The 14,880-nt window shown below is 34.4% G+C and overlaps 1 protein-coding gene across 1 annotated transcript in view; it reads right to left on the reverse strand.

The window, feature by feature from the left end:
• The window catches only part of LRPPRC (leucine rich pentatricopeptide repeat containing), a 106,965-nt gene that overhangs the window by 83,087 nt on the left and 8,998 nt on the right, over positions 1–14,880 (reverse strand). Inside the window, exons 2-5 of the mRNA XM_074222942.1 lie at positions 7,004–7,203; positions 3,806–3,928; positions 177–298; positions 15–73 (exon numbers count right to left, since the gene is read on the reverse strand). Coding sequence (XP_074079043.1) covers positions 15–73; positions 177–298; positions 3,806–3,928; positions 7,004–7,203 — 504 coding nt within the window. The remainder of the gene's footprint in view (positions 1–14; positions 74–176; positions 299–3,805; positions 3,929–7,003; positions 7,204–14,880) is intronic.

A 14,880-nucleotide genomic window follows, 5' to 3' on the forward strand; every position in this document is an offset into this window, starting at 1 on the left:
ACGTGAATTCATACCTGGCACCTTCAATATCTCCTTTATTACAATAAGCAGTAATTAGCCTCTGGTACGTAACCTGTCAAGAAAATGGAAAAAGTGAACTTTTTTTTTAAATTTGGGGGGAAAAATAGAAAGAGGTCTTATTATGCACCCCCTCCCCTCCAAAAGAGACTACTTACTCGATTGGGCTGAATATTTGCTTCCTCCATTTTTGTCAAAAAATCAGTTGGTGAGAACTGATGTTCATTCTGAAGATACACTTTAAGTAAAGCATTGTAATGGCTTATATCATATATCACACCTGAAAATTTAAAAAAGGGCTAAATTATTTGAATCACATCTTTCTTTAAAAACTGAAATAACCTTAGGACCTCCACTTCACAAAAATATCAAAACAGCAGATGATGGGCTAGTGGATTTGAATTTAGAATTTTTTGAATTTAGAATTATCAACTAACCATATTAAGGAGATCTTAGCCTGCCTATACAGAGTATCTGCTAGAACTAAGTGCTACCTAATCATTTTAGAAAGCAATTACTAATAAGCAAATGGTACTTATTTCTTTATATTTATTCATTTATGTGACAGAGTATATCCTTGTTGTCTCCTCCATTAGAAATAATATTTCCTATAGAGATTGTTTCACAAGTGTTTAATTGATACTTATTAATGAGTAATAAAGAGATTAAAGATTTAAGAACTATGATCATAGCAATACTCAAACATAACTTCAGAAGACTAATGATCTGGGCAGATGAAGAAACAAATGAAGTTTAAAATGAGAAATAATTCTCTTAGACATAATACGAGGATTTCCTTATATATGGTACAAGAAGGTCATTTATTGAAATTTGATGGGTAGAGATAGTGATGGCAAAAAAAAAAAAACCCCAGCCATGAAATATGATTTAAAAATACAAAAATGACTTGATAGCAAAAGGGGATACCAACAAGCAATTAGGTTTTGTTACTATTATGTTAAATCTTAACATATGCTTTAAAATATTTTCTATGAAGAGTTAATTTTTATATATCTATATGTACACACACACACACACACACACACACACACACACACACACACACACACTTCTTCTGTTCTTCCTACTTGAATTTTCATCCAGGCCAAATTTTCTAACCAGAGCTGTTCCAAAGGACTGTTTGGTTCTTCTCTTCTTCCTCTATACACTACTTTAGTTAATGATTTCATTAGTCCCCAAAGATTTTATTACCAACTCTATGCTGATCAGCTGACCTCCAATGTCCCATCTCCAACTGTCCCAATGCAATCTTCAATTCAATATGTCCAAAATAGAACCGATCCTCTTCTTCCCTCTCCTTTTCAATACCTCTCCTACTTAAGCTTCCTGAATACTATGACAAGGGTATGACAAGCAGAAGTTGGTCCTCAGGCTCCCAAGTTTCTCATCACGTCTCACCAGTCTCCATTCAATCTCTTGACAAGCCCAGCTGATTTATCTTTGCATCTTATCTCAATATGCCCTTTCTCTTTGCTGATAGTGCCCCCATATTAGTGTGAAGCACTCATCATCTCTTGCTTGAACTCCTGCAATAACCAGCTGATAGATCTACCTGCCCTGAGCCTCTCCTGATGCCAATCTATAAAAAAAGAAAATTGAAACCACAAAAATACACCTTCGACAGGACAGCCCTTCAAAGACTTGCAGTATGGTCTTAGCTTCTCTCACCATCCTTACTGCCTCCCAGATGATCAGTTTAATACAGTGTTTCCGTTTTTTATAGATATGTCCCAGGAGTGAACTTTGATGCTGTTGCTACCTAATCCTTTCATTTAGGCTAAGATGCTATAAATGGGTTTGGCTGCCCTATCTGGTTATTAGTTGTGCAATAAGAGTAAAACTTTACATTTAGTCTTATGACATTCCACCTTATTAGATTTTGACTAGCATTCCAGTCTGAAGAGATATTTTCAGATTCTCTTATTAAATGTCTTAACTACACCAATTTATCTTCACTCTTAACCATGAGTTCTTAATCTGGGATGCACACAAATACCTTAAAACAAAGAGATCTGTGAATTTAGATGCCAAAAGGAAATTACATCTTTATTTTCACTAATCTCTTACTGAATTTGACATTTCTTTCAATTATAAATTTTGAAAAAGTATTCTTAGAAGGTATCCATGGGTTTTCCCAGTCTGCCAAAGCGAACTTTTACACAAAAAGAGCTAACAATCCCTGGTCTATAATGCCTTGTTCAACAATTTAGAGTGCATTCAGATTTTCCTCTTTTAATATTCTTAAGTTTAATGGTCACTTCTCAAAGTTCACATTATTTACCCCCAAGTTCCTTACTGGTGAGAATTAGATGCAGAAAGAGATGCTCCTTTTGCTCACATCAACTTTTGAAGGACGAAAATTATCATTAAGTCCCCAGCATCAGTAGAAAAGAGGGAATCCATAGTTAAACAATATTTATTTATTGCCTTGCCTTTTCCCTCCTGTTTTTCCTTCTCTCCCTTTCCCCTCTCACTTCCCTATCCCCTTTACCTAAATTAGGATGCTAAAATGCCAGAAGGCAGTGGTCACAGTATAGATCCAAGATATTAAAATAAAATTTTAAAGGGACAAATTAAGCTTTGACCAAAAAAAAAAAAAAACTCTGCAAGTATAACAAAGAACCACTGACAGCAGGTAATTTTTAAACCTTGAACGTGTCTTATCAATATGTAAGTATTCTATTTTTTCCAAAACTAATGTAATAGCATGTGAACATTGGTGGAAGGAAACAGGGAAGTTTCCTTTGAAGACTTAGGAAACATATGATACCTCTGTTCAAATATCTGAAGGGATTTAGAAGTGAAAGACAAAACATGTCTAATCTAGGTGTGATGAAACTTTGCAATTAGAAAATTCCAAGAGCGCAATGGGTCACCAGTGGATTCCCCCATCTGAGAAATATTCAAGCAAATTCTGGAAAATCATTTGTAGGTTACATTGTAAAAGATTCTTATTCAGGTTATTTTCTTGGGAAAAAGAGACCTATACTCTGAGTATCTAACACATATAGCTATTAACCTTTTTTAAATACCAGGAGATGTTGTGAAAAATAAAATACATTCAAAATAAATAATATAATTTAAAATAAAAAATAAAATTCATTTAAACATGTTGCTGAGTTCATAGTAGCTTTTGTCATTGTGAATTTCCTCAATCAATGGATATTAATAATACAACTACTATCTTGTGAGAGTTCTGAAAATTTTTTTCAAATTAAAGAGCTCTTCTCACCTTCAAAGGTTGAAACTCATTACCCTAGGGACTTCAAAAGATCAAAATATTTACCATGTTAGAATTATAAAGATGCTGAAAAGGTATTACTTGTTAGTTCCCAACATGTCTAAGTTGGTGTTAAAAAAAGAAATTCTCCTCCTTAGTATATTACTGTATATAGTGTTACCTAATTTCACTCAAAAGACATCTCTCCAAACTGTAAAAATTTCATATTTATCCAGGTTATTCCAAAACTAATGTTTTCATGATTATGTAAAAATTTAATTCATATTCAGAATGAAAGAACTACAGGTAGTGAAGCAAAGGTGATTCTAAAAATCTCTTTTTTTTACATTTTATTATGAATGCCCCTAGATGTCACTATAACTCCCTAAATGAAAACTAAGATTCAGATTGTGTAATCAATATTCTGCCATAAAATCAAAGTATGTTACACTTCATGAACCTTCCTTCCTCTTTCAGACAAAGAAAAAACTGCATTAGAATATTTCTAAGATTCCACATGTGGATAATTTATTAAAATAATCATACCCAACTGTTGTAGTTTGTCCCATATCCTGTGGACAAATTCTGTTCTATCTGAAGGTTTCAGTTCAGGTAATAGAGAGCCACAGCTACGCAGCAAAAGCAAAGCCAGGTTACTACTTGGATTTCCTGTAATAAATGTCACATTTAACAAAATTAACAAATTGTTCATAGTTAGGAAACAAATTCAGTTACTTACAATTTCAATTTCTGCTACATTATTATTTTTTTTGCAAAGCAATGAGCTTAAGTGGCCTGCCCAAGGTCACACAGCTGGGCAAATAAGTGTCTGAGGCCATATTTGAACTCAGGTCCTCCTGACTCCCACTGCACCACCTAGCTGCCCCACTATTTCAATTAAAAAAAAAAAAACATAAAAATTAGCCACCAGTCTGAAAATTTGCCCAAACCAAAATTTTTGTTTATGCTAGGGTGATGTAAAAAAAAAATCAAAAATATATATTATAAAGTTCTTTGCTAAATACGATTAGTTATACTTGTAATTTTTTTCAGTACAGCTATTTCATTAAAAAAAATTCCTAATTTCCACTGGAGTCTTTGAAACTTTGCCTCCATTAAAACTATCCAAAATCCCATTCTCAGTGCTTCTGACCATCCCTAAGAAGAGCTCACAATCAACACAAACAGAATCTAAAGAAGCCAAGTTAGATAGTAATTTAGGATCTTCCATTATGTTTCATATTCTTTCCTTTCATCCTGGTCTTCAGACAGAGGAGGCAGAGAGTCCTGACCCAGGAGTCAGTAAGGTTCATGAGAGAAAATTCATTAACTTCTGTCAACCTGTTTCTCTTGTGATAACCAGTACTTTGTAAACCTTAAAGCACTATATTAATGTTGCCTATTTTACATCTCTTTGGTCATCATTTAAGAGTGGTCAGTTTCCACATAGTCCAAAAATCCACAAAATTAAATTTTTTTAAAAAGTAAATAAAAGTCCAGTAAGGGCCAGAAAAAAGAGAATTGTTCTTCCAGAAGGAACTAAATAAAAGTAATGAGAAGTTTATAAATATAAGATAGAAAATATATGTCTTCAGGCTTAAGGAACTACTTAACCTTTAATTCTTCAATAACATACATAAGTTTCTAAAGAAAAAAGTCACCTTGAGATCAATCTGTTTAAAAAAAAGCTGTAGCAAGAATTTTCTTAACAGAGCCCAACTATAGAATGTTTACTACAGGTGCTTTCAAATTAGGGATTCTTTGTAAAAGAAGTCCTATACTAAGGATAAGTGTTCTTGCACTTGTGCAACTAAGAAAGTAGGAGACATTCCATGAAGGTCCTGAACAAACAATATTCAGCCTCTTGCATTCTTCCGGTTCTACCCTTCATAGTCAGTCTATTCAGTAGAATAACTGTTTATGTCCTTCTCCCTAACTTTAGGTGTCCTTGGGAAATCCAAAGAGTCTCTCCTGGGTTCTCTTCACTTTTATACCCTTTCTTTAGGAAGCATATCATCATCCACTGGTCCTATGGTGACTCAATGTGGATCTTGGTCTTTCTCCTGAGGTCTAATACAAGTAACAAGCTGCTTAAGAGACAAATCCAATGACAGAGTAGGCATTTAATGATTGCTTGTTTCAAGTATCTCTGATAAAAGGCATCATTTCTCAAATACATAGGTATTTTTCAGATAAAGAATTCAAAACTATCTATAGTAAAAATACTATAAATCACTACTGACTAGAGAAATGCAAATTAAAACAATTTTGAGGTACCACTTTACTTACACCTATCAGATGGATTAGTATGACAAAAAAAGAAAAATAAATGTTGGAGGGCATTTAGGAAAACTGGGATACCAATATGGAATTGTGAAATGACCCAGTGAATCTAGAGAGCAATTTGGAACTACTCAATAAAAATGTGCAAACCTCTTGATAGAGCAATGCCACTGCTAGGTTCATATTCCAAAGAAAATTCCAAAAAAAGAAAGAAAAGAAAAGAAAAGAAAGAAACAAGGACTTAAAAGTTTCCTAACTGAACAAAAATAGTTATAGCAGTTCTTTCTGTTTGGCTAAGAATTGAAAATTGAAGGGATGACCATCAATTAGGTAATGGGCAAACAAGCTGTGATATATAATTGTGATGGAATATTAGTGGGCTACAAGAAATGACAAGCAGGATGATTTCAGAAAAAATCTAAAAAATTTACATGAACTGATGTAAAGTGAAATGAGCAGAACCAGAACATTGTACACAGCAAACAACATAGTATGATGAAGAACTGTGAATGACTTAGCTAAGTTGCTATAAGGGATTTCAGCAGGAGAGGAAAGGATATAGAGAATTGTAGATGATATAAAACCAAAAGATTTCGACAATAAATTTAGAAAAATTTTAAAACACCAAGAAATTATACTAAAATTTTCATCAAAAAAATTCACAATATAAAGAGGTAAATAGGTCGTTCAGTGGATAGAGCCTTAGACTTTTGATTTAGGAAGACTGTAATTCAAATCTGGCCTGAAATAACTTATGGCTGGGTAACCAGGATAATTCACTTACCTCTATCTGCCTTAGGGACACTAAGGGCAGTAATAGTATCTTTCTCTCAGAAACAAATGAAGCTCTCAGCACTGTGCCTTGCACATACTTAATAAATTATTTGTTGAAACAGAAACATGTTAGAACTTTTTTAATAATAAAGACTAAGGGGCGGCTAGCTGGCGCAGTGGATAAAGCACCGGCCTTGGAGTCAGGAGTACCTGGGTTCAAATCCGGTCTCAGACACTTAATTACCTAGATGTGTGGCCTTGGGCAAGCCACTTAACCCCATTTGCCTTGCAAAAACCTAAAAAAAATTTTAAAAAATAATAATAAAGACTACATTTATATGCTTTATTTCTGCTGAGCTTGTAACTTGAGAAATTCAGAGCTAACTTCAAATAAACAGGAAATGGCATCATAAAAATACAACTTGATAGTGTGTAAAGTAGAATGATTATATGATATAAATATTTTCCAAAACAATTTATTAATTGGACTTTATTACAAATTCTAGTCCAACAGGAAAAAATCCAAAATATAATAAGACTGCAAAATATTGTTTATATATGGTATCAAATATCTAAGAATTCAGAACAGAAAATTCAAAGTAGCTAATTATTTTGATTGCAATAGGCTTTTCCCAAAAAACCCACCTTGCCAAAAAAATCAACTTAGGGAGCAAAAATTCTCATTACCTGATCTGCATATGTCATGAAAAATGTTCTGTAGAAGTGTTTTAGTGATACGACCAGTTCTTCGGACAGAATTATCCAACCTTGTCAATGCCCAATCAAACTGGTTTATCTGTTTTTTGTACATGGAAGGAGACTCTTCTTGATGATCACTCTTTTTCTGAGCCAAAGTCGAATATAAGCTTGTTTCATTGATCAGTGATCTATTAAACAAAAAATAGCAATTAGCTAACATCCAAATAAAAAATAAGTTACCCAGTTAATCTTTTCCAGTGGGGAAAAAAAAATACAAGTTTTATAATCACAAAATTAACTTACGCATCCAGTGTTCAAATGTATTGGTATAGAAGATATTTAATATGTAACTTTAAGGCAAAACTGCGAAAGTATACCCTGATGCCTTGGTAATATTTATAGGATAATTGCTGTGCATATGCCCAAGTTTCTTACTTCTCAGTGAGTCAACAGTCATCCATTTTGTCCTCAATTCCCAAGTTTTAGTTCATGAACAACTGAGGTGTGCCAAAAACTTTTGTTCCTCCAATGGGAACCTGAGACAAGGTAGTTGGGTTGTTTTTCTGCTTCTTCAGAGAAGAAAGGTGCCAGATTTTAGCCTTAGACCTCACTTCAACTTAGCACAGAGTAACAAATCATTTCATAAATAAAAGTATAAAAATGCATTGTATTTCAGGGTTATTAAACTTTTAAAAAATAGGGTGTATTTTTCCTTTATTCCTTTTTTTGTATATTAAAAACAATGGTGATGTTCAACCTTGAAGGACTTGCTCATTCCATCAGTGCAATAATTGGAAACAATTTTGGGCTGTCTGCAAAGGAGAGTGCCATCTGTATCCAGATAAGGAGCTGTGGAGTTTGAACAAAGTACAAGGACTATTCCCTTTAATTTGGGAAAAAAAACCAGATATCTTATTGTCTGATCTTGTTACCTCTGAGAATTCTGTTCTCTTTAAGGATATGATTTCTCTCTCATCACACCCAAATTGGATCAAAGTAAAACATGGAAACAAAGTAAAGACTGACGGAGTGCTATCTGTGGGGTGGGGGAGGGAAGCAAGATTGGGGGAAAATTGTAAAACTCAAATAATATCTTTAATAAAAATAATAAAGTGAAAAAAAAAGATTAAATGATGCTCCTGAGGTCAAACAGGTAGCAAGACATCAAATGGGATTTGAATACAGGTACTTTAACTCCCCCCCCCAAAAAAAAGAAAAAGAAAAAAGAAAAAAAACAGTGGGACCATTCTAGCCAGTTAGGACCCTCTAAAAATTATTAAAGGTTCTACACATTTAGATTGTGGGTAATAAGCTCTGTGAAAACCAAAATGCAAAAAAAATTATTTAAAACAAAGAAATTTTTCTACTATATATGCACCTTTAAAATAATTCATCATATGAGCAGAACCAGAAGAACACTATAAATACTAACATCAACATGGGGTGATGACCAAACATGATGGACTTGACTCGCCCATTCTCTCAGGGCAATAATCAGGGACAATCTTAGGGGATCTGGGATGGAGAATGCCATTCATATTCAGAGAAGAAACTGGAGTTTAAATGAATGCCTAAGTTTAGTATCTTCAATTTTTAAAAGTTGATTTATGTATTATGCAATTTTATTATCTCTAATGTTTTCTTTCTTCCTTTTGGATCTGATTCTTCTCTCACAACACATTCAAATTTGACCCATGCTTATCATCATCATCATCAGACTGCCGTTCTATGTGTGTGTGTGTGTGGGGGGGGAGATAGCAAAACTCAAAACCTTGCCAAGAAAAAAAAAATGAATGGTAGAAACTATCACTGTATGTAATTGGAAAAACAAATAAAATATTTATATAATAAAGAAAAATTCCTCATCTTAAGAGAAGACAAAAAAGTATTAGGGACATTACAATTTTAAAACACAGCATTATTCTATGCACCTACTATTAAGAGCCCCTGGAATATTTGTATCCTACCTATTCTCCCTGATTCTGGGAAAAGTGTGTAAAGATGGGATTCTGGCTTCTGAAATGGTAATTCAGAAGGAACTTTACTTTTAAATAGTTCTATGGTTGACTTTTGTTTCTATGCCATCGTATTTTCCCTTGGAAGCAGAATGGTACATCTGAAAGAGAACTGGCTCTGGAGTTGAGAGTCAGGGGATTTGGGTTCATTCTTGCTCCAGTCATTCACAATTCCTTGACCTCAGATTCTTGTCTAAACTATTAGGAAACTAGACTAGATAAAACCTCTAAGGTTTCTTCCAGCTCTAAACGTAGAATCTTATTATGGTCTTTAAGCATGACCTCTTCATTTCACAGAAGAAACTGGGGTCAAGAGTAGGGAAATTTACATGAATGGCAGACCAAGACCTCAAATCTGGATCTTCTAACTCATGCTCAACATGCAAAGATGCTGATTTGAAACAAATTAAAAGCTAACTGGAAAATAATTTAGGTATAAAAATACAATGAAACAGGTTATATTAAATATATGGCTTTCTAAATCAATATGTGGCCCCAAAGGGATCCTTATATACAGATCAGTAAGCCTAGTTTCTGTGAGTTTGACAATGCAGATATTTTCCCTACTTTGCATATTTATCTCACTTCATTTAGGAACTATATCTTGAAAATCTTAATGACTGCTCAAAACAAAGGTATTCATTTTTCTAGCCCCTTCCTACCCAGAATTCTGTTTAACTTTCCTCTATTTCAGTTATGTTACCATTACTAATCCCACACACTCCACAAAACTGTCATCTTTGTCTCTTCCATATCTAATCAGATGCCAAATCACACTCCACAATATTTTCCAGTTATACCCTTACTTTTTATTTTCATTGCCAGCATTTAGATCCTAAACTTCTGTCCCTTAGAAAGTTAGCATCCCTAGAGGTAAACTTTTAAAAATTGAAGATACTAAACTTTGGTATTCATTTAAACTCCAGTTTCTTCTCCGAATATGAATGACATTCTCCATCCCAACTCCCCTAAGATTGTCTCTGATTACTGCACTGAAAGAATGAGCAAGTCCATCATGATTGATCATCAACCCATGTTGATGTTGGCATGTATAATATTCTTCTGGTTCTGCTCAGATGATGAATTATTTTAAAGGTTCATATATAGCTCCTAAGTTGCTTCTAGAATAATTTTCCTGATGCATAACTTGGATCATTCTTTCTGTCAAAAAATTTAAATATCCACCTACATCAAAAAGGCTTAACAATCTTTCCTCCAATCTGGCTCCAAATCTACCTTATTTTATTTATTTCATTTACTCACCTCAACAAATAATGTGATCTTATTATCACCATTAATCATCCTTAAAGTCTTCTATAATCTTCCTGTTTAAGTCAATTTGCCCATATCACAACCTGTTCCTAGAGTTAACTAACTCATTTCACTAATCATACTCCCTTAGAAGGTTGAGTAAAATATTTCTGTTTATATAAGAGCCAGCTCCAATACCATCTCTTCCATGAAGCTTTCCCTGATTTCCTGGTCCTCCTCCTGTAATCTCCCAATCTCTTGGATACTGTATTCCATTTGATACTTGTGTTACTAACCACTTTTCTTATATCCACTACTAAATAATAAATTCCTTGGGAAGAGGAAATGGAGTCTTAATACAATAAGCAGCAGTGTGGTCAGTTTGCCTCATATGTATGCAAATCACTCAACTTCTCACAATCTCCAGTTTCTCATGGCAAAACAAGGATAAGAATGTTACTCAGTGAACTGTTATATAGAAAATGCTTTTCAAACTCTAAATGTGAACTATTTGTACACAATACATAGACAATCTCATTTAAACTCCTCTCCAAAGCCCTTTTACAAGGAGAAAAACTCTATAAACTTGCAATGTGCATGAAAAGACATTAAGAAGATTTGCAAAGATGGTACATCTTGACACACTTGACATACATCAGTACACTCACCACTTTTCTGGGGGGGGGGGCAAGACAATGGTGTTAAGTAACTCTTCCAAGGTCACACAGGTTAATTATTAAATGTCTAAGGTTGAATTTGAACTCAGGTCCCCCTGACTCCAGGGCTGCTCTATCCACTGGCACCACCTAGCTGCACCTACTCACCACTTCTGACAAAATGTTAAATTCAACAGTTACTAGGTGTCTACTATGTCTGAGGCACTGTGCTAAAAGGCTTCTTGTCTTCAAGGAGCTAGCATTCTACTTCTATGCTACTTTCAAGAAGCTTTCATTTAAAAACAGGGACATTAATTGCATTGTTGGTGAAGTTATGAATTACCATTCCGGAGAACAATTAAGAACTATGCCCAAAGGGCTATAAAACTGGGCATATACCCTTTGACTCATCAATACTACTATTAATACTACTACTAGGTCTATATCTCAAAGAGTTCAAAGAAAAGGAGAAAGGAGCTATCTGTACAATTTATAACAGCTCTTTCTGTGGTGTCAAAGAACTGAAATTGAAGAGATGAGCATTATTTGGGGAATGGTTGAACAAATTGTAGTATGCAATTGTGATGGACTGTTTTTTAAAAATTGATGAATAGGGGCGGCTAGATGGTGTAGTGGCTAAAGCACTAGCCTTGGAGTCAGGAGTACCTGGGTTCAAATCCGGTCTCAGGCACTTAATAATTACCTAGCTGTGTGACCTTGGGCAAGCCACTTAATCCCATTTGCCTTGCAAAAACCTAAAAAACAAAAAAATAATAATTGATGAATAGGTTCATTTCCAGAAAATCTTGGAAGACTTATACATGAACTGATGCAAAATGAATCGAGCAAAACCAGAACACTATAAATAGTAAATAGTGTAATGATGATTAACTGAAATCAAGACAATGAGCCAAGACAATTACAAATGTCCACTGATGAAAAATACTATCTCTCAAAGAGAGAGAGAACTGATAAATAGTGAATACCGATTGACTCTTTTGTTCCATTTTATTTTTCGTGTGTGTGTGTCTCTTATTTTGCAACATGGCTAATAAGGAAATGCTTTGCATGACTTCTATATATAATCAATATCATACTGCTTGCCTTCTAAAGGTGTACAGGAGGGGATGAGAGGGAGAGAATTTGAAACAAAAATTTTTAGAATGTTAAAACTTTTTTAATGTGATTGGAAAATGTAACAAAATAAATTTTTAAAATTTCTATGTTATGGGGTGGCTAGGTGGCACAGTGGATAGAGCACCAGCCCTGGAGTCAGGAGTACCTGAGTTCAAATACAGCCTCAGACACTTAATAATTCCCAGCTGTGTGGCCTTGGGCAAGCCACTTTAACCCCATTTGCCTTGCAAAAGTCTAAAAAAAAAAATTCTATGTTATGTGGTAAATTGATGTGCTCAGACATCCCAAAAGGCATAAGACCAAAGATGATATGCAACCATAATAAACCACTCTCCATAAGACTGAATAAAATAATGCCTCTGAGTAAAAATATAGGTAGAATTCGTGCAATGGAAAAAATAGGATAGGTAAAACCTTTTTTATTGGCTTCACAAATGCAAATTAATATTAATTCCAATAATAACTAAAACAAAACATCCTATGTAATGTTAATTGCTGGAGTCTTAAGTAATGAGCAGAATTTGAATCCCAATTCTGATACTAATTTTGTAACAATAGCCAACTTTTCATCTCTCTGAGGTAATTTTTTAATGGGATTATGGAGATAATCATATCTCTAGTTATATGCTATAAGAATCTAATGAAATATTGCATATAAAGCACACCACAAACCTTAAAGATGCTTTATAAATGTCCACTTAAAAATGGAAACTTTTTAATTGTAGCATAAATAGGATCCAGCTATAACTAAACTGAATCAAGAAGTCTGTCTCCACACTGTAAATGAAAGTCTAATTAACTATAGGTTTTTCAAGCTGCATTTCAATAGCACTTCTCTTAGAGTAACCAGCACTTGCCAAAGTGATGATGATAAAAGAATCATGCAGAGTCCCCATGGAACTCAGAAGTGTCCAAGGCTAAAGATACTGCTTAAAGGGAGGCAAAAAAAAAATTATAGCCTTGAGACTTCCACAGGTCAAGAAACAAAAAGATACAAAACTGATTAGATGTTTTGGTAATAAAATGCTTAATAATTTTAAAAGAAAAAAGTGGGTCCATAAAATTAACTAGAGGTCAGAATGGAAAATTTCATAAAATATATAAATATAATACTCCCTGATCTCAAAGAGATATTGAGGACTACAAGTATATTTTAAAGGACTAGGTTTTTTCCAAAATAAAAGAATCAAGCGACAACCTTCTGTGAAGCAACAAAGTAGAGAATTACAATTCTAGGTGTGAAGAAAAGGGAGGTGGAATGGTAAGGTAGTAGATGGTTGAATAAGATGTGAAGCAGTCTGGTCTGGGGTCTACTAAGAAAACAGTTTGCCTGAAAAAGATCTATTTTATCCTCCATGAGTCAACAGTGCACCATGGAAGCCAAAGAAGGTAAGTACAATCTTTAGAACACAAAGAGTCCTCTACCTTTATCACACTTCATCTAAAGTATTGCTTTCAGTTCTGGGTGTCATCTGAGGAAAACTTTGGGCTATTCAAAGGAAGGTGACTAAGCTATGAGTACTATCTCCAGAACAAGACAAACAAGGATGAGCTGATGTAACAGAGAAAGCAGTGTACCCTAGAAAAGAGAAGACTGGATTCAAGAACAATCACAAGGAAAAGGTCTTACACTGGGTTCTGCTTGAAATTAGAGGGCAGTTATTAAAAATGAAAAGGAAAACTAATAAAAGGTAAACAAAATACCCCAAACTGAATGGTATTTCAATAGAATGACTTAGATCAGGACTCATGAGAGAGATACGAGAAAATGGGCCTCCCTCCTCTCTTTGTAGAAAAATTTGCTAGGGATGTCTTATCAAACTTGATGGACATATCTGGAGACTTTACAGAACTGCTTTTTAATCTTTTCTTACTCTTTAAGATGATTCCCTGGATAGATGTGACCTGATTCAAGCCATTTTGGAGAGCAATCTAGAACTACATCCAAAGGGCAATCAAACCGTGCATACCCTGTGATCTAGTAATACAATATTCCAAAGCAATCATAAAAAAGGGGAAAAGACCCACATGTGCAAGAATATTCATAGCAGCAATTTTTGAGGTAGCAAAGAATTGGAAATTGAGGCGATGTCCATCAATTGGGGTAATCAATGAACAAGTTAGGTATATGAACTTAACGGTGGGTATATTACCCGATATGTAAAAAATCACGAACATGGGGCAGCTAGGTGGCACTGACCTGAAAAGTCAGGTGAACTTCAGTTCAAATTCAGCCTCAGACACTTAATAATTACCTAGTTGTGTGATCTTGGGCAAGCCACTTAATTCCACTGCCTTGCAAAAATGAAAGAAGAAATCATGAGCAGTCAAACTTCAGAAATGCCTGGGAAGGCTTACATGAACTGCTATTGAGTGAAGTGAGCAGAAGTAGAATATTGTACACACTAACAGCAACATTGTGAGATGATCAACTATAAAGGGCGAAGCTCCTTTCATCAGTTCAGTGATCAAGGACAATCAAGATCAAGACCCACTATGGACAATGCCATCCACATCCAGAGGAAAAACTATGGAGTCTGAATGTAGAACAAAGCATATTATGTTCATTTTAAAACTTTTTTTTCCTTTTCTCTGGATCCCCCCCCCCCGATTAGTTCTGATTTTTCTTTCAGAACATAACATGGAAATATGTTAAACCTATATCATGCATAACCTATATCAGATTACTCATTGTCATGGGAGAGGGGAAGGGAAAAGATGGAGACAGAAAAGTGTGGAATTCAAAAGTTTGCAAAAAGATGACTGTTGAAAACTACCTCTGCACATAATTGAAAAAATAAAATGA

Source organism: Macrotis lagotis, chromosome 1 (assembly GCF_037893015.1).
Source record: "Macrotis lagotis isolate mMagLag1 chromosome 1, bilby.v1.9.chrom.fasta, whole genome shotgun sequence".
In the NCBI taxonomy this organism is placed as follows: Eukaryota; Metazoa; Chordata; class Mammalia; order Peramelemorphia; family Peramelidae; genus Macrotis; species Macrotis lagotis.